This window comes from Talpa occidentalis, unplaced genomic scaffold, assembly GCF_014898055.3.
Source record: "Talpa occidentalis isolate TD23 unplaced genomic scaffold, MPIMG_talOcc4v2.1 talOcc4.5, whole genome shotgun sequence".
Taxonomy (NCBI): Eukaryota; Metazoa; Chordata; class Mammalia; order Eulipotyphla; family Talpidae; genus Talpa; species Talpa occidentalis.
In genome coordinates this window covers 65,864,670-65,888,488 of record NW_023604861.1, presented here as the reverse complement: position 1 = coordinate 65,888,488, position 23,819 = coordinate 65,864,670, and the positions used below count along the sequence as shown (strand labels likewise).

Sequence of the window (23,819 nt, the reverse complement as noted above, 5' to 3'; positions counted from 1 at the left end):
GGGGCACATACTTACCATCTGCTGACAAAGTATAATATACTTACATTTCCCCTAGAACTAAGATTTCCTAGCAGTTTACCTAATTTTCACCAATTCATAGCTCAGGTAGGCATTTCTGCAATGTCCTAAGATAGGTTTAGATTCCTTAGCTTCAATAAAGATGGAATATGGAGAATCTGGAGTAAGGAACAACTGTCATAATCAATAGGTTTCTTTTTTAAAATGTAAGATGTTTTCAGTGTATCTTTGGCAGTGGTCAGTTTCTAACCAGTATCTATAGTGTACGTATATTCATTGTTTTTTTTTTTTAATTTTATATATTTTTTACATCATTTTTCATTTTTGCACAATGTATGCTTTTTCATCTTGGTAATAGTCCCCATACAATTCCCACCCCCATAATTTTGACCATAATCCCTCCTACCCCACCTCCTGCCCCCCCAGGTGTGTCTCTGTCTTATAGTTGCTTGTTGATTTTGATTTTACTTTATTATAATTAGTCTTTTTCCTGATCCCTTATTTAGGTTTTCTAAATTCCTGCTATGAGCGAGACCATCCGGTATTTTTCTTTTTCTTTATGGCTTATTTCACTGAGCATGATTGCTTCCAGCTCCATCCATGTTGCTGCAAATTACATGAGTTTATCTTTTTTGATTGCTGAGTACTATTCCATTGTGTATATGGACCACATCTTCTTGATCCAGTCATCTATTTTTGGGCATTTGGGTTGTTTCCATAGCTTACCTATTGTAAATAGTGCTGCTATAAAAATAGGGGTGCAGGTGCCCTTTGGAATTAATGTTTCTGTGTCCTTTGGGTAAATACCTAGGAGTGGAATTGCTGGGTCATATGGAAGCTCCATCTTTAGCAGGTTGAGGAATCTCCACACAGCTTTCCATAGTGGTTGGACCATTTTGCACTCCCACCAGCAGTGCAGGAGAGTTCCTTTTTCTCCATATCCTTGCCAACATTTGTTGTTGCTAGTTTTTTCAATATGTGTCATTCTTACTAGTGTGAGATGGAATCTCATTGTAGTTTTGATTTTCATTGATTTGCATTTCCCTAATTGCAAGTGATGCTGAACATATTTTCATATGCCTGTTGGCCATTCACATTTCCTCTTCAGAGAAGTTCCTTTTTAGCTCTTCTGCCCATTTTTTGACTGGATTATTTACTTTGTTTTTGTTGAGACTCTTCAGCTCTTTTAGATTTTTGTTATCAGTCCCTTATCATTAGTGTTGTGTGGGAAAATTTTCTCCCAGTCTGTGGGGTGTCTGTTTATTTTGGTTACTGTCTGTTTTGCTGTGCAGAAGCTCTTTAATTTGATGTAGTCCCAGCTGTTTATCTTTGCCTTCACTATCACTGCTTTGGTGATGAGTCTTTAAAGATGTTACTGAGGTATATGTCATGTAGTATTTCGCCTTTATTTCCTTCTATGTATTGTATGGTTTCAGGTCTTATGTCTAGCTTTTTAATACATTTTGAGTTGGTTGTTATGCATGGTGTGAAGTCAAGCTTGAAGAATGAAGTCAAGCTTCATTCTTTTGCATGTAGTGACCTAGTTTTCCCAGCACCATTTATTGAACAAACTTTCTTTGTTCCATTGCATATTCTTTGCTCCTTTGTCAATTAATTGACTATAAATCTGTGGGTTTATTTCTGGATTTTCTTTTTTGTTCCATTGGTCTGTGTGTCTGTTCTTGTTCCAATACCATGCAGTTTTGATTATTATGGCTTTGTAGTATAGTTTGAAATCTGGGCTTGTAATGCCTCCATTCCCTTCTTTTTTTTTTTCAGGAGAGCTTTGGCTATTCAGGGTTTTTGGTGGCTCCATATGAATTTCATCAATTTCTGTTCTATTTCTTTCAAGAATGTCATTGAAATTTTTATTGGAATAGCATTGAGCTGTAAATTGCTTTTGGTGAGAAGGCCATTTTGATAATGTTAATTCTTCCAGTCCATGAGCAGGGGATGTCTTTTCATTTCTTTGTGTCTTCTTCTATTTCTTTTAACAGTGTTTTATAGTTTTCTTTGTGTAGGTCCTTTACCTCCTTTGTTAAGTTTTTTTTTTTTTTTTTTTTTTTAAAGAATTTTTTTTTTTTTTTTTTTTTTTTAAGATTTATTTATTTATTTATACAAGCACAGGGTACAGTCAGGAGCGCGGGAGGGTGAGAGAATTCACCAGAGCCAGAGCCAGAGCGGGGAGCAGAGCAGGCAGAAGGACCGAAGTACACCGCTGAGGGGAGCAGCGGGCGGCAGGAGAGGTCTGCGCGCCATGTGGGACCCTCCTCCGGTGGCCGGGGAGCAGCCGGGGATCGAACCGGCTCCGCAGAGGCCGCGGGCAGCTTCGCAACCCAGCGCTCAACCGCTGCGCCATCCGGGAGGCCCTCCTTTGTTAAGTTTATTCCCAAGTATTTCATTTTTTTTTTTTGTTTCTAATAAAAGGTATGGTTTTCTTGATTTCTTGTTCTTCAGATTGTTTGTGTGTAGGAAGGCTATTGATTTTTGTGTGTTGATTTTGTATCCTGCTACTTTACTAAACTGATTGATTAGTTTGATTAGTTTTCCTGTGGAGTTTTTGGGGTTCTCTATGTATATTATCATATCATCTGTGAATAGTGAAGGTTTGATTTCTTCCTTCCCTATTTGGATTCCTTGTATGTCTTTCTCTTGTCTTACTGCTCTGGCTAGGACTTCCAGTATTAAATTGAAAACTAGTGGTGAGAGTGGACGTCCTTGTTTTATTCCAGATCTTAATGGAAATGCTTACAACTTTTTACCATTGAGAATGACATTGCCTATGGGCTTGTCATATGTCATATGTCATGGCCTTTATGATGTTGAGGTATGTTCCTTGTATCCTGAGAATTTCAAGTGCCTTTATCATAAATGGGTGCTGTACATTGTCGAAAGCTTTCTCATTATCTATTGATATTATCATATGGTTTTTATATTTCTTTTTGTTGATGTATTGGATTACATTGATTGATTTTCAGATGTTGAACCATCCTTATGTCCCTGTAATAAATCCTACTTGGTTGTGGTGAATTATCTTATGGATACATTGTTGGATTCTGATAGCTTGCATTTTTTTTTCCTTTTTTTTAAAAGATTCATTTTTATTTGTACAAGAGCTGGGGTACAGGCCAGAGTGGCGGGAGGGTGAGAGGATTTACCAGAGACAGAGCGGGGAGCAGAACAGACAGACGGACCAAGAGCACTGCTGAGGGGAGCAACAGGCAAGACAGGAGATCTACTGCACCATGTGGGTATCTCCCTGGCCGGCTGCAAATCAAACTGGCGATGCAGAAGCTGTGGACAGATTCACAGCATGGCGCTCAACCCGCTACACCACTGGGAAGGTCCTTGCTAAAATTTTTATTGAGGATTTCTGCATCAGTGTTCGTTAGAGAGATTGGCCAGTAGTTTTCCTTTTTTGTGTTGTCCTTGTTGTGTTTTGGTATTTGTATAATGTTGACTTCGTAGAACGTGTTTGGTATTATCCCTTCCTTCTCAATTTATTGAAAGAGTTTATAAAGGATAGACACTAATTCATTTCTGAATGTTTGATAGAATTCATTTGTAAATCCATCTGGTCCTGGGCTTTTGTTTTGGGGAGGGTTTTTTTTTTTTTAAATAAATTTTATTTTTATATTCCCCATACAATTGCAACCCCCTTATTTTGACCCCAATCCCTCCCCTCCCCGCGCCCCACCTCCCATAGAGTGTCTCTGGTTCATAGTTTTTTGTTGATTTTGATTTTCACTTTCTTAGAGTTATTCATTTTCCAGGTCCCTTTGATTTTCACTTTCTTATAGTTATTCATTTTCCAGGTCCCTTATTTAAGTTTTCTAGGTTTATTTATTTATTTATTTATTTTCTTTGTTGTTGTTGAGTCTCATCAGCTCTTTGTAGATTTTTGTGATCAGTCCTTTATCATTAGTGTTGTTTCTTAATCCAGGTGCAACTCTGTGTCTTTTTATTGAAGAGTTGAGTCCATTTACATTTAGAGTTAATATTGATATGTTAGCGTCTGTATTTGCAATTTTGTCTTTTCTCTGGTTTTATTTATTTATTTATTTTGAATTTATTTATTTATTTATCTTGTTTCTTTCTTATTCATCCCTCTGTTGGTTCTGACTTTAGGACTCCTCGTAGTATTTTTTGGAGTGGGGGTTTAGTCGTAATGAAATTCCTGACTTTCTGTTTGTCTGTTGTCCTTATTCTTTCTTTATAGAGGAAGGAAATCTTTGTGGGATAGAGTATTCTTGGTTGGCATTTGTTTTCTTGGAGTCTGTTGACTATGTCCCTCTACTCTCTCCTTGCCCGTAGTGTTTCTTCGGAGAAGTCTGATGTCAGCCTCATTGGTTTTCCTTTCTATGTTATCTGTTTCTTCCCTCTTGATGTGAGCTTCATTATTTTTTCCTTGTCTTAGATTCTGGGGAGCTCTACTGTTATGTGTCCTGCTGTATTTTTCCTATCCTCATGTAAGTTTGATGTTCTTCTTGCTTCTTGTATGTCTATTTTCAGCTCCTTGTTCATGTTTGGGAAGTTCTCTTCAATTATTTCCTTGAATATTTCCTTTCTTCATGGAGTCAGATAGTTCCTGATGTCTTTCTTCATTCTTTTTCATTTGTACTTCTCTTTCCTTTTCTGTTTTGGTTCTTTTTATTTCTTTGTCTTTGAGAGTACTTATTCATTCTTCCATTTCATCTATTCTGCTTTCACTGCTTATTCCAGAGTTCTTTAGCTCCTCCATTAATCCTTTGATCTCCTGCATTTCTTTCACTTCCCTTTTTAGAGACTCAATTTCATTCTTCTGATCGTCTGATTATTTTTCCCTTATTGTTGTTTTCCTTTTTGACTTCTGTCAGATTTTCAATCATGGCAATTTTAAATTCTCTTTCTGGAAGGCTCAGAAGTTCTTCCAAGTCACTGTTGTTGTAATCTTATGGGTGATTTTCTTTTTGTGGTGTGTCTTTTCCCTGAGGACTTGCTTGGTTGCTTGTAGTTTTTCTTCTCCCTGCTGCTTGTTTTCTAATTTGTCCTATGTGTTGCTGGTACTGGCCAGCTTCTTTTTGGTGTGCTCTTTCTGGGATGTCGGAAACTGGTGGTCCAATCGAGTCAAATACTGTAATGCCAGAAGTCCAGTAGGGCATTGGTACTATGAATATGCTAATGGTCGCTGTATTTTTTTAATTCCATGGTGTGTCTTGAGGTCCCACCGACTGCTGCGGAGATGGTGTGGCTGTATTGCTAGCTGGGCTCCAACTCCCTTCTAAACGGGGCCTGGCGTGTGGGGGCTTTTCACTTCACTTCTGGCTGTGGGGGCAGCCCTTCCCCAGTTCCAAGCAGTCTCTGAGGACACAAGATCCCTATTCTAAAATGGCAAGTCAGAAGGGCTTTTCCCTGTGCCCATGGACTGCCCTGGTGATGGCCAGCTCCCCGTCTTGGCTCAGATGGATGGCCAGACAGGGCCTGGTGTGTGGGGCTTTTAAGTTTGCCTCTGGCTGTGGAGGCAGCCCTTTCCCAGTTCCAAGCAGTGTCAGGGGAAGCAAAGATCCCTATTCTAAAATAGTGAGTTGGAAGGGCACTTCCCTGTGTCCGTGGTCTTATTTGTTGTTTTTAAAGACAGGACCATATATTCAGCTAGCCCCTCTAATGATGGCACACTGTCATAGCATTGTGACTGCTTGATATTTAGAAAGGGAATTATTAAAATTTTCAATAGATGTAAGGGATAAATGATTACTTTTGACATCTGTGGGTCTGCTAGACTTAAATGGCCTATTCAGCCTGTCATTTTGGTTACTTGTAGTTCTGCATTCCAATAAAAAGTCAGATCAACCTGGTCAATCTGTTATCTGACCTAAAAAATTGCAATATAGGGCCTCCCCAGTGGCGTAGTGGGTTGAGTGCAGCACTGTGAAGCTGTCCACAGCCTCTGCAGTGCGGGTTCAATTCCCAGCCGGCCAGGGAAATTCCTACATGGTGCAGCAGATCTCTCCTGTCATGCCCGCTGCTCTCCTCATCTGCCTATTCTGCGCCCTGCTCTGTCTCTGGTGAATCCTTTCACCCTCCTGCACCTCTGGCCAGTACCCCAGCTCTTTTATAAAAATAAATAAATCTTTAAAAAAATTGCAATATATCAGGCCCTACAAGGCTCCTTTCAAGTTAAATAAGAGCAGGATGCTTGAAGGCCCTGGGTCAGTGGGTATACATCAGGAGGTATGACGGGAACTGAGTGGAGGGGGAATGTATGACTTTGCCTCCCAGAGAAGATCATCTGAACACCTTGTTGATAAGATTGGAACCATGGGTGGGGGACTGCGGTATGGTTTCCATTGCAGTATGTGTCATCAAGCAGATAAAAAATACCTGGTCAGCAGACTCTCCTGAACCCTAGATGACATAAGCACATTTTTAGTTTTACACACCCATTTTCTTTATTCTCCTATCCCCACTTATTGATTCTGTCTGATTATTCTATCAATTAAAAGGCCAGACTCTTACTCTTTTAGCAGCATCCTGCATTGTACAGCCTGCTCCACGACTTCCATTTCTTTGACAGTGTGTTGCCGATGCAACAAACACCTAAGATATCCTTTTGCACAATGGGAATAAGCAAGAAAGAAGGGATTGTTAGACAATTGTAAATATACCCCCTGACCAGACAGTGTACATCTGAAGGCCCAGGATTCATTTGACAGACTGCCATTTAACAGAGTGGGGTTATTGTCATAAGTGAATTGGTCTGCATGTTTCCTCCTTGATTCTACCATATTTTCCTAGGAATATGATCCACAGGAAAACAGTCTTCACAAGGGATATTACTTATGGGTAAAGTCTGGTGAGAACTGTTGCTAACTGAAGGCTTTGGGTCTCTCAGAAAGTTTTTTGCCATCTAGTGACTGTAATGGTCTAACACTGTAATATATTACATCATTATAGATATAATGTATTTCTTAGTCTTCTGGTAGTTGGTAACATTATACACAAATGTAGAATATTTATAGACAACATATATAATAATATATGTAGTAGTCATCCAAAAGAATATTATTTTAATATATGCACATATAAAATATTCCCAACTATCAGAACACTAGCAGACTGACTTTAGAATCCCTTGGATGCAAGGGAGTCAAATAATAATTTGTGGTTCAAATGTTGAACAGAGATTTGTTAAGATTAAAACCTCTTTATATAAGAAAATGGGATAACATTAGAGGAAGCATGTCTTGTAGTGGAGAACAACAATAGTGCTCTCATACTGCTCACACATTGCTATTTCATAGCCTTCTTCCCCCATTTATTTCTTTGCTCCATTCTCAGCAGCAGCTCACCCAATCCCTTACCTTTTTCCTTAAACTAGTAACCTTATCTTTATTTACAAATTCCTTTAACCTTCTTCCCTTCCAATTCAGAAGTTATATCTTCAGCTTTATCTGTTCTTTCCTTCCTGATTATTTCTAATGCTAATCCCTTCTTTTCTATACTTTTTTCTGATTGTAGGGGCAGGAAGGCCACAGGGCAGGATCTCTGTGACATGGCAGATGGGTGAAGGACAGAGTCCTGGAGCCCTCAGTGGCTTTTTCAGGCTTTTATTGGTATTTACCAGGTACAAGGCAGGCAGGGGCGCTGGGAGGCTGGGATGCTGGCAAGTCTTCACTCTTCTGGGCTCTCCGGCATTCTCTCGTGGTCTCTGCTTCTCTTTAGCTCTCTCGCTTGTTCTTCCTTCCCATTGTTCTCTTTCGCTCTGCTGATGTCCCTGTGATGGTGCCCTTATAAACCCAGTCTCAGCCCAGGTGAATCCCATCTACATAGGCCCACGCCCTATTCCAGGTGTCCGCCATCAGGCATGCATTCAGGACCGCAGGGATCCATCATCAATCCTAATGGCGGGATGGCAGAAAAGCCTGACAGTTATTTACCCTACACTGATCTTGTATAAATTTTTCCTAGGACTTGATCCACCATTTATTCTCATCTATATTTCCAGTATCACCCTCTCCACTTGCATTTCTTCTTGATCTATCTACCCTAAAAAATAAAGTATACCCTCCCTTTACATCTGCTTCTCCTTCAACCACCCACCTGCTTTCTTTTTCTTCAGCAGGAAACTTAACCTTTTACTGCTCACTTAGATCACCAAAATATTCCCACTGAGGTTCCTCTGCTACCTCCAAAATGCCAAAGAACAGCCACTCCTTTTCCTCCTTGATAATCTACTCCTGCAGCTTGTTTTGTTAACTCTCCCTTTCTCCAGTAAACCAACATTAGTACCTATGCCAGATGGTAGCGGTTGAAAATTTACAGATGGTTCCACAAGGAGCTTGGAATCTAGTTTAGAAAGCAAATTTAACAGTCATTGTGATGTGTTACCAAGTATATCCATAGAGATAGGTGTTTAATGTAGTAGTGGTACATTGACAGTGGACAGAGAAAGCTTCGCAGAGACAAAGGCCCTCAAGCTAAGTCTTAGAAGGTAAGTAAGAATTCCACAGAGGAAGAAGCCAGGGCCTTGTAAGCAAAGGACACACCACATGTAAGCTGTCAAGACCTGAAAAGACACAGTTCCTTGGGGAAACAGAGGTATTTATTTATTTATTTATAAGATTTATTTTATTTATTTATACAAGCACTGGTACAGTCAGAAGCGTGGGAGGGTGAGAGAATCCACCAGAGCCAGAGCGGAGAGTAGAACAGGCAGACTGACAAAGTACACTGCTGAGGGGAGCAGTGGGCAGCAGGAGAGGTCTGTGCGCCATGAGGGACCTTCACCCAGCAGCCAGGGATTGAACTGGCGCTGCAGAGGCTGCGGGCAGCTTTGCAACCCAGCGTTCAACCGCTGCGCCACCGGGGAGGCCCAAAACAGAAGTATTTTAACCTGTTTGGAGTAACACTGATAAGACTTAATTTTGAGAAAGAGCAGTTATGTGGTAATGAGAAAGTTGGCCTGACCTGAGGGACAACTTGGGTCAGCCATTCAGGCTGCTATAATAAGAATGCCATTGACTAGATGGCTTTGTGTAGGGTAAGTAAAAGTATCAGGCTTTTCTGCCCTCCCACCATTAAGATTGATGATGGATCCCTGTGATCCTGAATGCATGCCTGATGGTGGACACCTGGAGTAGGGTGTGAGCATATGTAGATGGGATACACCTGGGCTGAGAGACAGGGCTTATAAGAATGGCGTCACGGGGACACCAGCAGAACAGCAGAGCAAAAGAGAACGAAAGAATGGAAGAGTAGAAACCAGAGCAGAGTGAAAGGTGCAGAGAAGCAAAGGCCACGAGAGAATGTCGAAGAGCCCAGAAAGTGAAGACTTGCTGGGGGCTGGGAGGCTGGCAGGCCTCCCAGCCTGCCAGCCTTCTGCCCCCCGATACCCCTGCCTGCTGTGTACCCAGTAAAATCCCAATAAAGCCTGCAAGAGCCACCAAAGGCTCCAGGACTCTCCTTCACCTGTCACTCATCTGCCCAGTCATAGAGATTCTGTCCTGTGGCCATCCTGCCTCTACACTTTGAAGGGCAAACATTTCTTTCTTGAAGTTCTGTTGGGTTGTCAGAAAAGTAATGACTCATTTTTGCAACAAATGGCACTTTTGGAAGTACTATAGTCATTTGCATCTGTTATTGCTAGTCATTTGACCGTTGACAGTTCCAAATTCATTCAAAAAAAAAAAAAACCTGAGTGATTGGGTTGAGTTTTGGAGATTTTACAAGTTGAAGATGGAAGACCAAACTGCATTTTCACCATATTTTACTGTTTTACTTCCATAAAGGGAAGAATGTGCATCAAGCTTGTGAAAATTTGCCTAAAGTTTACAGTTACATGCTCTACAAGAATGTCAGTGCCAATGATGGCTCATGAAATTCTGTGCTGGTGAGTTTGATCTCAACCATACTACTTGGTCAGGGAGGCCCACAAAGGTTGATGACGACAAAAGGCATTGATAAAGGCATTGATCGAGTAAACCCACACTACACGACATGAGAGATTGCAGAAACATTGAACATCCATCATTCAAGCATTCACAACCACCTGAAAAAGCTTGGCTAGGTAAACAAGCTCGATATTTAGGTTCCTCATGAGCTCAAAAAAGTTCATTTGACGGCACAGTATAAATATCTGCAGTATGCTCTGCCGGGATGGCTGTGGTGCCGTTACTGTTGTTCGGGGGGTTATGGAGTGTTACAGGAGCATCCAATGTGGCTGTGGTTACGTGCGACTCTGTGGTGAAGCTTCTCAAATACGCGCCACAACGTGCGACTGCGCTCGCAAGACGTGCTATGGGTCAGATAGTGGGCAACAATCAGTGACAGATGTAACCTCTGTGGATGACAGCAACAGTTTACTGGAGGATACAGGGGAAGACTGCCACAATATGTGAAAGGGGAACCCCCATCAAATGTGGCCAGCCCATCAGGCTGACACATCAACACTGGCCTAAATCTCCATAGTCACCACTTTGCCTCACCTCTTTCTGGAAACCAGGAAGTGAGTGCTTTTGGTGAGGAAGGAGAAGGTGATTATCTGGATGACTGGACAGTGCTCTGTAATGGGCCCTACTGGGTGAGAGATGGAGAAGTGCGGTTCAAGCATTCCTCCACTGAGGTTCTGCTGTCTGTCACGGGAGAACATGGTCGATCCATCAGTGAACAAAAAGAGGTGCATGGCATGGCCCAGCCAAGTCAGAACAACTATTGGAAAGCTATGGAAGGCATCTTCCTGAAGCCCAGTGAATTTTTGAAAGCAGAAGCCCACCACACCGAGCTATGAGTCTGGAGGCTGTGAGCTACTGTCACTATACGGTGTTCATAGACTTTTGCTGCTGCTTCATGCTGGGATCCCTGCCATGTCATCACTTGGGCAGTGGCCATGTCATCACTGAGATGAAGATGCATGGCAGAAAACAGTGGCTGTGTTTGGAAGCTTCAGCTCTTCACACTTGAATTGATTGGTCTTCCAGCCTTGGGTTAGTTTCTGAGTACAGATTGTCTTCCCAGACATGGGTCAGTTTTTTGCTGGTAAAGGAGCAGCTGCTTTTTATTCATATTGATTAAACAGAAACTGAGGAAGACATCTCTTCTAAAACAGGGAAATTTTTATGTCTTGGAAGCTTGGCATCGTTGATTATTGACATGTGACTTTTCCCCTATTTTTTCCCCTCCAAAATGATAAAGAATTTAATTGTTAGTCATTGTGTTGTTATTTATTAGGTGAACTATTTTCATAGACTGATTAATCCTTGAGTACTAAGAGTCATTGCTAACTCTTTTGAGATGCTGGAAACCTTTGGTATGGACTCTTAAGAGCTTTACATACCTCCAAACCTTTTCTCTCTTTACTTAGCCTCCAACACCTCAGTTTCAGTACATTATGCCTAATTATGATCCTCAAAGAATGTAACTTAATAAATAGCCAATGAAATGTTTCAAAAAAAAAAATAAACATGAGGAAAATTATCCCTTTTTGAAGGGACTAAAAGCTGGTGATGAGAAGTGGATTGTTTACAATGGTGCGCAAATGGTCTTGGTCCTGATGTGATGTGATGGTTTGCCTCAAACAACATCAAAAGAAGACATTCATCAGAGGAAGGCTGTGCTCTCAGTGTGGTGGTATTTTAAAGGTGTCATGTTTTTCAAGTTCCTACCAAGGAACCAACCAATCAATTCTAATGTGTACTGTTGTCAACTGGACAGTTTGAATGAATCCATCGTCCAGAAATGTCCAGAGCATGTTAATCTTAAAGGAGTTGTGTTCCATCATGACAACATGAGACCACACGCAGGTTTGATCACCCATCAAAAATTATTGGAGGGCCTCCTTGATGGGCCTCCCTGGTGGCGCAGCGGTTGAGCGCTGGGTTGCGAAGCTGCCCGCAGCCTCTGCGACGCCGGTTCGATCCCTGGCTGCTCCCCGGCCACAGGAGGAGGGTCCCACATGGCGCGCAGTCCTCTCCTGCCGCCCGCTGCTCCCCTCAGCAGTGTACTTCGGTCCTTCTGCCTGCTCTGCTCCCCGCTCTGACTCTGGTGAATTCTCTCACCCTCCCACGCTTCTGACTATACCCAGTGCATGTGTAAACGAACAAACAAACAAACAAACAAATAAATAAATAAAAACATGCCTCTTAAAAAAAAAAAAAAAAATTATTGGAGGGCCTCCTTGGTGGCACAAGGGGTTAAGCACTGCACTATGAAGCAATCCGCAGCCTCTGCAGCATGAGTTCAATCCCCGGCCAGGCAGGGAGCAATCCACATGGTGCAGCAGACCCCTTTGACTCGCCCACTGCTCCCCTCATTAATGTATTTCAGTCAATCTGCCTGTTCTGTTCCCCACTGTCTCTGGTGAATCCTCTCACCCCCTGCATCTCTGGCCTGTACCCCAGCTCTTGTATGCATAAATAAAAAAATCTTTTAAAAAAATATTGGAGCTTGGATGGGATGTGTTGCCACATCCACATTGCTTACCTGACCTTGCCCCATCAGACTTCCACCTGTTTTACTCTCTTCAAAACTCTTTGCGAAATATAACTTTCAATTCAGATGAGGCTGTAAATCAGCACCTTGTTCAGTTTTTCGCCAATAAACACAGGTCCTTCTATGAACAAGGAATTATGAAGTTCATTTAAAGATGGCAAAAGGTTATTGAATAAAACAAGCAATATATCATAGATTGATCTTTGTTCTTTATATAAAAAAAAAATCTTTGAAAAACATGAAAAATACATCATGACTTTTCCAGCAATCTAATAGCGGCTGGTAAATCCAAGATCAGGGTGAGTTTTGGTGAGAACCTTTTCTGGTTCCTAACAGTGGAAAGAGGGAACACTAGTCTCTTTTGCTTCCCGTATAGACGTGATCCCTAGCATGAGAGCTCCAACTTCCCATCTCCAGTTACTTCCCAAAGGCCCTGCATCCTGACACTCTCCCATTGGGTGTTACGGTTTCAATATTTGAAGTTTGAATTCTGAGGGGACACATAGCAGCACTATTTTGGTGACTCATGTGGTATCTTGGAAAAAGGTATAATGAGGACCTCAACTAAGGTAGTCATAATGAAAATGGAGAGGATGCAACAGATGTCAGGGTGGATTGTACAACTGTGGTTAAAGAGAGGGTGTGGAGGTATGGCAGAGACAGTTGTCAAAAATAATACTTGGACAATTCTGGTGTGGGAGCAGTTATCAAATTAGGGATTTGAAAGGAGCAGATTCCATGTAGGCATGGAAATAGTGAGAGCAGGAGGACATAAGAGGTTTAACAGACTGATGAAACACTGTGGGCACAGGCTTCTGAGGCAGTTGGATATGTGGTCAGGAGCACAGGAGAGAGGAATACATTGGATATGAAATGTTGGAATCATCATGGGTTTCTCTAAGATGTCATGGAGACATTGTCTAAGGATGAATCTCTCGAACACTCACCTTGAAGTGTTGGATGAAAAGCAGGATGAAGGAAAGAATGAGCTGCTATTCCTAGGGAAAGCAGCCTAACACACTAAGAAAATTTAAGTCTAATTTAAAATTATGTAGCCTTGGGCCTCCCCCATGGCGCAGCACATTGAGTACAGTGCTGTGAAGCTGTCCACAGCCTCTGCAGCGCCGGTTAGATTCCTGACCAGCCAGGGAGATACACACATGGTGCGACAGACCTCTCCTGTCTCACCCGCTGCTCCCCTCATCATTGTTTTTGGTCGTCTGCCTGTTCTGCTCCCTGCTCTATCTCTGGTGAATTCTCTCATCCTCCCACACCTCTGGCCTGTACCCCAGTTCTTGTATAAATAAATAAACCTTTTAAAAAAATTTAAAAAAGCACTTTAAGATTATGTAGCCTTTTCCCTAAGATTGCTTGGGTTAAGACACAATAAAGAATTAGTTTGTTTTTTTTTTTAGGTAAATAAAAGTTTTTGCCTAGAATAATAAACTCAAATTTATGATTTGTTCACTTGAGTAAATACATAAACTAATTTTTAATACATTTTGAAGTCAGGTTAAAAGGAACAAGACAAGGTGTTCATTTAAATAATAATTTAAAGCATAACTACAAAAAATAAAGCGCAATACTTATTAGGTAATAAGTCTAAAATTTACCTCATTTCCTTCCCCTACAAACTGCTTCCTCCTCCTGTGGCCTTTATCTCAATAATGGCATCAACATTTACCCAGTCAGCCAAGTAGCAAATCTGGGAGGCATCCTTCATTTCCTTTCTCTCTCCTCTGTTGCACGTATCCTGCTAATGGTCTGTTGAAGTTTCCAGCTATCTATCTGTGGAATCTACGCATGTCATCACCTTTCCTGAAACCACTGCTTCAATTGAGGGTCCATCATTATGCCCTGGCTCTTTAATAAGGTGTGGAAGACCCTATAGGACCTGGCGTGGTTGCTTTTTCAATCTCATCATACTATTCTTTCCCCAAGACAATACCATTTGTTCTTCTAGTTGGGATAGTCTAATTTCGTTTGCTTGCTTGATTTTTAAAAAAAATTCTTTTTTAAATCTCAGCTTGAGTATCTCTGCATTCAAGAAAAAAACTAACACTTTTCCCACCATCCCTCAGGAAAGGCTGGTGCCATTGCCTTCGACTGTCATGGCAACCAATACATATCTGTCCTGTAACTCTTAATTAATATTTGTAAAGATAGAGATTGAGCTTATAAACCCAATATTTAAGCAGGTAAGGGACAGAAAAGGTTAAAGAGTTAATGGGAAAATAAAGAGAAAATATTACTGCCAAAACCCAGGCTGGACAGAGTGCCTGGCACCTGGAGAAAATATTCTGTGTGAGTGCCAACCCTCCTGTGTCAGGGGTCCGCGCATTCTGAACTGAAGTTCTAGCCCACTCTCAGCCTGTAGAAATCCACGCAGTTTCCTTATCCCGTTTGTCTTCAGAGGGGTTTGTCTTGGAATTCAGTTCACTTGGTTGCCTTACAACACAGCGTTCTGACAAGTTCAAGTCAAGTTATGATTTTGTAGATTATCCAACTTGCTACAGGGGAAGTAACATTATATTGTATCTGTCTATATCCAGCAAAGAAACAACTGCAGCCCTATCCTATTCAATTGCAGTCTCTTAAATGAACCCTTTATACACTTAAGGAAAAGGTTACAACTGTGCAAATAGTTACTTGTGATCTCAAGAGCAATCATTTACCCCTTACACCTATATGTATCATTAGTACTCTGCACTCCTAATCTGAACGTATTAACTTTTCGTAGCAGCCTGGTTATATAGAATGGTCAATATGATTGTTGATGCTATGAGAATTTCTTTGTATTAGGAAAAGTACATCTAGCCTCCACCTCTTTTTTCCTGCCATAATCTTTTTTTGACATTTATTTTATTTATGCATACCGGAGCCAGAGGTGCAGGGTGAGGGTGAGAGGATTCACCAGAAACAGAGTGGGGAGCAAAACAGACAGATCCACTGAGTCTGCTGCAACATGTGGGTGACCTTCCAGCCAGGGATCCAACTTGTGGCAGTAGCTGCAGATAGCTTTATAGTGCTGAGAGTAAACCCCTTGCGCCACAAAGGAGGCCCTTTCCTGCCATGTAGTCTTTAAGGTCACTTATGCAATCCTCAGTACCTCATTAAAAGAAACAAAATAGGGCCTCCCTAGTGGCACAGGGGGTTGGGCACAGCACTGTGAAGCCGTCTGCAGCCTCTGCAGCACCGGTTCCATCTCCAGCCAGCCAGGGAGATACCCACATGGAGCAGCAGACCTCTCCTGTCTCACCCACTGCTCCCCTCAGCAGTGTTTTCAGTCTCTCTGCCTGCTCTGCTCCCAGCTGTCTCTGGTGAATCCTCTCACCCTCCCACACCTCTGGCCTGTACCCCAGTTCTTGTGTACATAAATAAATAAATCTTTAAAAAAATGAATAAAAGAAACAAAATACCTTTTTGAAAACAAAATGCTGAATCCACTGTAGAGTGCAAAGCTAAGCTTAGTGAAGTGTGCTATAGCTGAACAGTTCTGGCGGAATCAGTGTTGGTTGCTGCAGAGGTCAGAAAGGGTCTTCCAAAGGGGACCATGTGGAGGTTGTCCTAGTGGCAGAGCCCCAGCTTCTGGTGGGGAGATGACATAGTGACATTCCCCCAGAGCAGGGTCCTACTGCTAGGGGCCTTCTCTCCCTGTGTCTTCGCAGACTGACATCATCCCCGCTAAATGGGAGTGGCTGACAGAATGTGTTTCAAATGGTTTATGTCATAAGAGAGATAAACTACCATGGGATGTATATGCTTTTGAGTGAAAAGCTAAGTAATATGTTTCTTGCAGGATGTTTTTACTGTAAGTGTTGGAAACTTACCCCCCAAGGCAAAGGTTCTTATCAAAATCACCTACATCACAGAACTCAGCATGCGAGGCACTGTTGCTGTCTTCTTCATGCCAGCCACGGTAGCGCCCTGGCAACAGGATAAAGCTTTGAATGAAAATCTTCAGGTTTGTATCTTTAAGAAAAGATTTAAAGAAGCTTTTTGTGTGTGTTATTTGTGCATGGGGAAGAAAAGCTATCTAAAATAATCTTTTTTAAAAAAGTTGATTTTACTGCCATATGTAGACACATATAATAATGTTTGTGAAATGAATAAAGACAGGTAGGTTCAATGGGTATTTTTTATTCTGTTATGACACTTCTAAATATTTTATTTTTTAAAAATTGTGTCTATACTGCATAGTCATCATGCATAATTTACATAAAGGTAAAGAAGGCAATTAAGTCTAAGAGGGATATTGAAACCATCCTTAATTCCATCACTAGATATAGTAACCCAAAGCTATGCTGATACTTTGGTGTATATTCTTTGAGATTTTCTACTTTGCATGTATTTATACAAATTGTGTGTGTGTGTCATATGTGTATATATGTGTATGTATATGTATACACCTTTTATGTATTTTTTAAAGATTTATTTATTTATACATACAAGAGCTGGGGTACAGGCCAGAGATGCGGGAGGTGAGAGGATTCACCAGAGACAGAGTGGGGAGCAAAACAGGCAGATTGACCTAAGTACATTGCTGAGGGGAGCAGCGGGTGAGTCAGGAGAGGTCTGCTGCGCCATGTGGGTTTTTCTCTGGCCGGCCGGGGATCGAACTCGTGCTTCAGAGACTGCAGATTGCTTCGTAGTGCAGTGCTTAACCCCTTGCGCCACCAGGAAGACCTTTTATATGTTACTGTCATTTCATGAACAAAAGCTCTATACCTCACTACTCTCAACTGAACCCAGTTGTCTTGTTGCTCCTGTAGGCACTGGCCTTGGTGACATTGCATTCAGCCTACAGTTTCTATGTGAAACTTAATGGGTACTTAATTATAATATATAATTCTCTTTTAACAGGATACAGTAGAGAAGATTTGTATAAAGGAAATAGGAAAAGAGCAAAGGTTAGTATGGGAAATATAAAAAATATAAAAAAGTCAATAATTCAATGGTTATTTAGACATATAGTTTAATTTTCATTTAAAATTATATGAAAAAATTACAAGTGGTTGTTTAAAATTTAAGATACTAGACTAAGACAACTTTCTCTTCATTTTTGATAGCTTCTCTTTGAGCATGTCTATTGAGATGCCATATATGATTGAATTCATTTCTAGTGATACACATGAACTGAAGCAAAAGGTTAGTAAATATTTGCCTTTCTCTTGAATTCTTATTTTAACACTAATTTTATTTTATCAAATCAATACATGTACAGGGTTTAAAATGTTAAGTAATATTAATAATAACATCTTTGTTTCACCTTGACACCCCCCCAAGCCAGAGTCTGGAGATGGTGAACCACATTAAGTATTTTAATTATTTTCTACTGCAAAGTTTTAAATAGTACTTTTTTTTTTATTCTTTCGCCTTGAGTCATCTATTTTAGAAATTATCCTTTGACTTCCATTACGGTAGATGAAAATTTGATTGACGTATCCCCTCACTGACCTCTCCCAACTTTTTCTCTCCCCTTCATTTGAAAACATACATTACAATGTCTGATTAGATTACTAGTCAGTGTTTAAATTATTATGACTGTGGTTTACCATTGAACCCAGAAATGTGTTACTATGACATGCTCTTTCCTTTTTTTGTAACCTTTTTGTATAATATTTCTTTAAATTGCCTTTTCTTTTTATTTTTTTCCATGGTTTTATTTTTTTTAATTAATAAATTTTATTTTTATATTCCCCATACAATTGCAATCCCCCCATTCTGACCCCAATCCCTCCCCTCCCTCCCCCCACCCCCAAAAAGTGTCTCTGGTTCATAGTTTTTTGTTGATTTTGATTTTCACTTTCTTATAGTTATTCATTTTCCTGGTTCCTTATTTAAGTTTTCTAGATTCCTGCTATGAGTGAGACCATCTGGTATTTTTCTTTTTCTTTTTGGCTTATTTCACTGAGCATGATCCCTTCCAGCGCCATCCATGTTGCTGCAAATTGCATGTGTTTATATTTTTTGAATGCTGAGTAATATTCCATGGTATATATGTACCACATCTTCTTGATCCAGTCATCTATTTTTGGGCATTTGGGCTGTTTCCAAAGCTTAGCTATTGTAAATAGTGCTGCTATAAACATAGGGGTGCAGGTGCTCTTTGGAATTGATGTTTCTGTGTCCTTTGGGTAAATACCTAGGAGTGGAATTGCTGGATCCTGTGGAAGCTCTATGTTTAGTAGGTCCAGAAATCTCCACACAGCTCTCCATAGTGGTTAGACCAGTTTGCACTCCCACCAACAGTGCAGAAAAGTTCCTTTTTCTCCACATCCTCGCCAACATTTTTTGTTGCTAGTTTTTTTAATATGTGCCATTCTCACTGGTGTAAGATGGTATCTCATGGTAGTTTTGATTTGCATTTCCCTGATTACAAGTGATGTTGAACATTTTTTCATATGCCTGTTGGCCATTTGCATTTCCTCTTCAGAGAAGTTTCTTTTTAGCTCTTCTACCCATTTTTTGACTGGATTATTTTCTTTGTTGTTGTTGAGTCTCATCAGCTCTTTGCAGATTTTTGTGATCAGTCCTTTATCATTAGTGTTGTGTGCAAAAATGTTCTCCCAGTTGGTGGGGTTTCTCTTTGTTTTTGTTATTGTCTCTTTAGCTGTGCAGAAGCTCTTTAATTTGATGTAGTCCCAGCTGTTGATCTTTGCCTTCACTATCACTGCTTTGGGTGATGTGTCTGTAAAGATGTCTTTGATGTGCAAATCACACAGTGTTTCGCCTATATTTCCTTCTATGTATTTTATGGTTTCAGGTCTTATGTCTAGTTCTTTAATCCATTTTGAGTTGGTTTTTGTGTATGGTGTGAGGTAGTGGTCAAGCTTCATTCTTTTGCATGTAGCGACCCAGTTTTTCCAGCACCATTTATTGAACAAACTTTCTTTGCTCCAATGCATAGTCTTTGCTCCTTTGTCAAATATTAGTTGACCATAAATCTGTGGGTTTATTTCTGGATTTTCTATTCGATTCCATTGGTCTGTATGTCTGTTCTTGTTCCAATACCATGCAGTTTTGATGATTATGGCTTTGTAGTAGAGTTTGAAGTCTGGGAGTGTGATGCCTCCATTCCCTTCTTTTTTTTTTCAGGAGAGCTTTGGCTATTCGGGGTTTTTTGTGATTCCATATGAATTTCATCAATAATTGTTCTATTTCTTTGAAGAATGACATTGAAATTTTGATTGGAATAGCATTGAATCTGTATATTGCTTTTGGTAGGATGGCCATTTTAATAATGTTTATTCTCCCAATCCATGACGAGGGAATGTTTTTCCATTTCTTTGTGTCTTCTATTTCTTTTAACAGTGTTTTATAGTTTTCTTTGTATAGGTCCTTTACCTCTTTTGTTAGATTTATTCCCTAATATTTGATTTTTTTTTTGTTTCAATAATAAAAGGGATGGTTTTTTTTTATTTCTTCTTCAGATTTATTGTTTGTGTATAGGAAGGCTACTGACTTTTGCGTGTTGATTTTGTATCCTGCCACTTTACTGAACTGATTGATGAGTTGAAATAGTTTTTCTGTGGAGTTTTTGGGGTTATCTATGTATATTATCATATCATCTGCAAATAGTGATAGTTTGACTTCTTCTTTTCCTATTTGGATTCCTTGGATGTCTTTCTCTTGTCTTATTGCTCTGGCTAGGACTTCCAGTATTATATTGAAAAGCAGTGGTGAAAGTGGACATCCTTGTTTTGTTCCAGATCTTAATGGAATTGCTTTCAGCTTTTCACCATTGAGAATGATACTGGCTGTTGGCTTGTCATATATGGCCTTTATGATGTTGAGGTACATTCCTTGTATCCCAAGAATTTCAAGGGCTTTTATCATGAATGGGTGTTGCACTTTGTCGAAAGCTTTCTCAGCATCTATTATCATATGGTTTTTATATTTCTTTTTGTTGATGTGTTGGATAACGTTGATTGATTTTCAGATGTTAAACCATCCTTGTGTCCCTGGAATGAATCCTACTTGGCCGTGGTGAATTATCTTATGGATACATTGTTGGATTCTGATAGCTAAAATTTTATTGAGGATTTTTGCATCAGTGTTCATTAGGGAGATTGGCCTGTAGTTTTCCTTTTTTGTGTTGTCCTTGTTCGGTTTTGGTATTAGTGTAATGTTGGCTTCAGAGAACGTGTTTGGTATTGTCCCTTCTCAACTTTTTGGAAGAGTTTGTGAAGGACAGGCACTAATTAGTCTCTGAATGTTTGGTAGAATTCATTTATAAATCCATCAGGTCCTGGGCTTTTGTTTTTGGGGAGGTTTTTGATTACCATTTCAATTTTGCTGCTTGTAATTGGTCTGTTTAGGTGTTCTATTTCTTCTTTATCTAGCTTTGGGTGATTGTAGAGTTGTAGGAATTTTTCCATCTCCTCTAGATTGTTGAACTTGTTTCCATATAACTGTTCATAGTAGTTAGTGATTATTCTTTTGATTTCTGCTGTGTCCGTTGTGATTTCTCCTCTTTCATTTATGATCCTATTTATTTGTGCTTTCTCCCTTTTTTCCTTTGTGAGCCTGGCTAGGGGTTTGTCTATTTTATTGATTTTTTCAAAGAACCAGCTCTTGGTTTCATTGATCTTTTGGATTGTTTTTTTAGTTTCAATTTCATTTATTTCTGCTTTGGTTTTTATTATTTCTTTTCTTGTACTGGTTTTGGGTTTTTTTTTGTTGTTCTTTTTCTAGATCTTTGAGCTTCGAGATTAGATTGTTTCTTTTGAGTTCTTTCTTGTTTCTTGATGTGAGCTTCTATTGCTATATATTTTCCTCTTATTGCTGCTTTTGCTGCATCCCATACATTTAGGATATTGGTGTCCTCCTTATCATTCAATTCAAAGAATTTTTTAATTTCTTCTTTGATCTCCTCATTAGTCCAGTGGTCTTCCAGTAGTGTGGTTTTTAATCTCCATGAGGTAGGAAAGTTCCTTGCCTTCTTTTTATGGTTTATTTCTAGTTTGATGCCTTCATGGTCAGAAAAGATGGTTGGTATGATTTCAATCTTGGTGTATCTGTTGATGTTTGTCTGGTGTCCCAGTATGTGATTGATCCTGGAGAATGATCCGTGTGCGCTTGAGAAAAATGTGTACTCCGTTTTTTGGGGGTTTAGTGTTCTATAGATGTCTGTTAAGCCCAATTGCTCTAGGTCCTTATTTAGAGCTTTAGTTTCTTTACTTATTTTTTGTCTTGTTGATCTATCCATTGTTGATAGTGGTGTGTTGAAGTCTCCCACTACGTATGTGTTTTCTCTGATGTCTGTTTTCAGAGAGGACAACAGTTGTCTGATATATTTTGGTGCTCCTTCGTTTGGTGAGTATATGTTAATGAGTGTTATTTCTTCTTGAAGTATTGTCCCCTTGATCATAATGTAGTGACCTTTGGGGTCTCTTTTTATTTTTTTGAGTTTGAAGTCTGTTTTATCTGATATAAGTATAGCTGTTCCTGCTTTCTTTTTTGGTCCATTTGCTTGTAGGATTGTTTTCCATCCTTTAACTTTGAGCCTATTTTTATCTTTTGTAGCTAAATGTGTTTCCTGGAGACAGCAAAAGGTTGGGATTTGTTTCTTAATCCATCCTGCGACTCTGTGTCTTTTTATTGAAGAGTTTAGTCCATTTACATTTAGAGTTAATATTGATATGTTAGTATCTGTATTTGCCATTGTGTTTGTCTTTCCTTTGATTTTATTTATTTATTCTTTTAATAACTTTTTTTTTTTGGCCTTCTTTCGTTGTTATTCGTCCCTCTGAGGTTCTGGCGTTAGGGTTCCTTGTAGTATTTTTTGGAGTGGGGGTTTAGTCGTAATGAAATTCCAGAGTTTCTGTTTGTCTGGGAAGGTCCTTATTCTTTCTTCATAGAGGAAGGAGAGCTTTGCGGGATAGAGTATTCTTTGTTGGCATCTGTTTTCTTGGAGTCTGTTGACTATGTCCCTCCACTCTCTCCTTGCCCGTAGTGTTTCTTCAGAGAAGTCTGATGTCAGCCTGATTGGTTTTCCTTTGAATGTTATCTGTTACTTCCCTCTTGTCAGCTTCATTATTTTTTCTTTGTCCTGGATTCTTGGGAGCTTTACTATTATGTGTCTTGCTGTATTTTTCCTTTTGTCGTGGAAGTTTGGTGTTCTTCTTGCTTCTTGTACATCAATTTTCAGCTCCTTCTTCACATTTGGGAAGTTCTCTTCAATTATCTCCTGGAATATTTTCTCTGTTCCTACATCTCTCTCCTCTCCTTCTGAAATTCCTATAACTCTTATATTTCCTCTCCTCATGGAGTCAGATAGTTCCCGAAGTCTTTCTTCATTCTTTTTCCTTCGTACTTCTCTTTCCTTTTCTGTTTTGGTTCTTTTTATTTCTGTGTCTTCTAGAGTACTTATTCGTTCTTCCATTTCATCTATTCTGCTTTCATTGCTTTTCCCAGAGTTCTTTAGTTCTTCCATTAATTCTTTGATCTCCTGCGTTTCTTTTACTTCCCTCTTTAGGGACTCAATTTCATTCTTCTGACCATTGTTTTCCCTCTTTAGGGACTCAATTTCCTTCTTTTGATCATTGTTTTCCTTTATGAGTTCTGTCATTTTTTTAATCATGGCAATTTTAAATTCTCTTTCTGGAAGGCTCAGAAGTTCTTCCAAGTTACTGTCGTTGCAATCTGGGGGGTGGTTTTCTTTTTGTGGTGTGCTTTTTTCCTAAGGAGTTGTTAGGTTGCATGTGGTTCTTCTACTCCCTACTGTCTGTTTTCTAATTTGTCGTATGCATTGGGACACTGTGTTGCTGGGACTGGCCGGCATCTTGGGTGAGCTTCTCTGCTCCCCTCTAGCTCCTCCAGGAGCCATCTGTCAGTTTCAAGCAGTCTTTACTGAAGAAAGGTCCCTGTTCTAAAATGCCGATTTGGGGACACACACCCCTGTGCGCTTGGTCTGCCCCGGCGGTGGGTTCCCGCTCCCCCTCTGGGTTTGGACTGCAGGCCAGAAGTGGCCTGGCGTGGGCGAGCTTACCCGCTCACCTCTGGCTCCTGTGGGAGCCTTCTGCAGGCAGTCTTTCCTGAAGAAATATCCCTGTTCTAAAATGGTGATGTGGGACGCACTCCCTGCACTTCCAGTCTCAGGCACACTCTTCTGTGCACCTGGTCTGCCCTGGCTGTGGGTGCCCGCTCCCCCTGTGGGCTCAGACTGCTGGTCTGAAGGGGCCTGGGGTGGGCTAACTTCTCAGCTGGCCAGGGGTTCCTTCAGGACCCTTCTGCAGGTTTCAAGAAAGGTCCCTGGGTGTTATTGACTTTTTTTTCTGGTCGCTAGGTGGCGCCAGAGATCTCTCCTAGTCCGTGGGGGGCTGTTTTTCTTC

At 40.3% G+C, this 23,819-nt stretch overlaps 1 protein-coding gene and 1 pseudogene across 4 annotated transcripts in view; both read left to right on the top strand.

The window, feature by feature from the left end:
* Positions 1-23,819, top strand: part of PARP4 (poly(ADP-ribose) polymerase family member 4) — a 131,290-nt gene that overhangs the window by 51,271 nt on the left and 56,200 nt on the right. For all 4 annotated transcript variants that reach the window (XM_054687728.1, XM_054687726.1, XM_054687727.1 and 1 more), the window contains 3 exons: positions 16,283-16,447; positions 17,347-17,393; positions 17,553-17,631. In XM_054687728.1, coding sequence (XP_054543703.1) covers positions 16,283-16,447; positions 17,347-17,393; positions 17,553-17,631 — 291 coding nt within the window. The remainder of the gene's footprint in view (positions 1-16,282; positions 16,448-17,346; positions 17,394-17,552; positions 17,632-23,819) is intronic.
* LOC119258934 (stromal cell-derived factor 2-like) lies at positions 10,139-11,177 on the top strand (annotated as a pseudogene).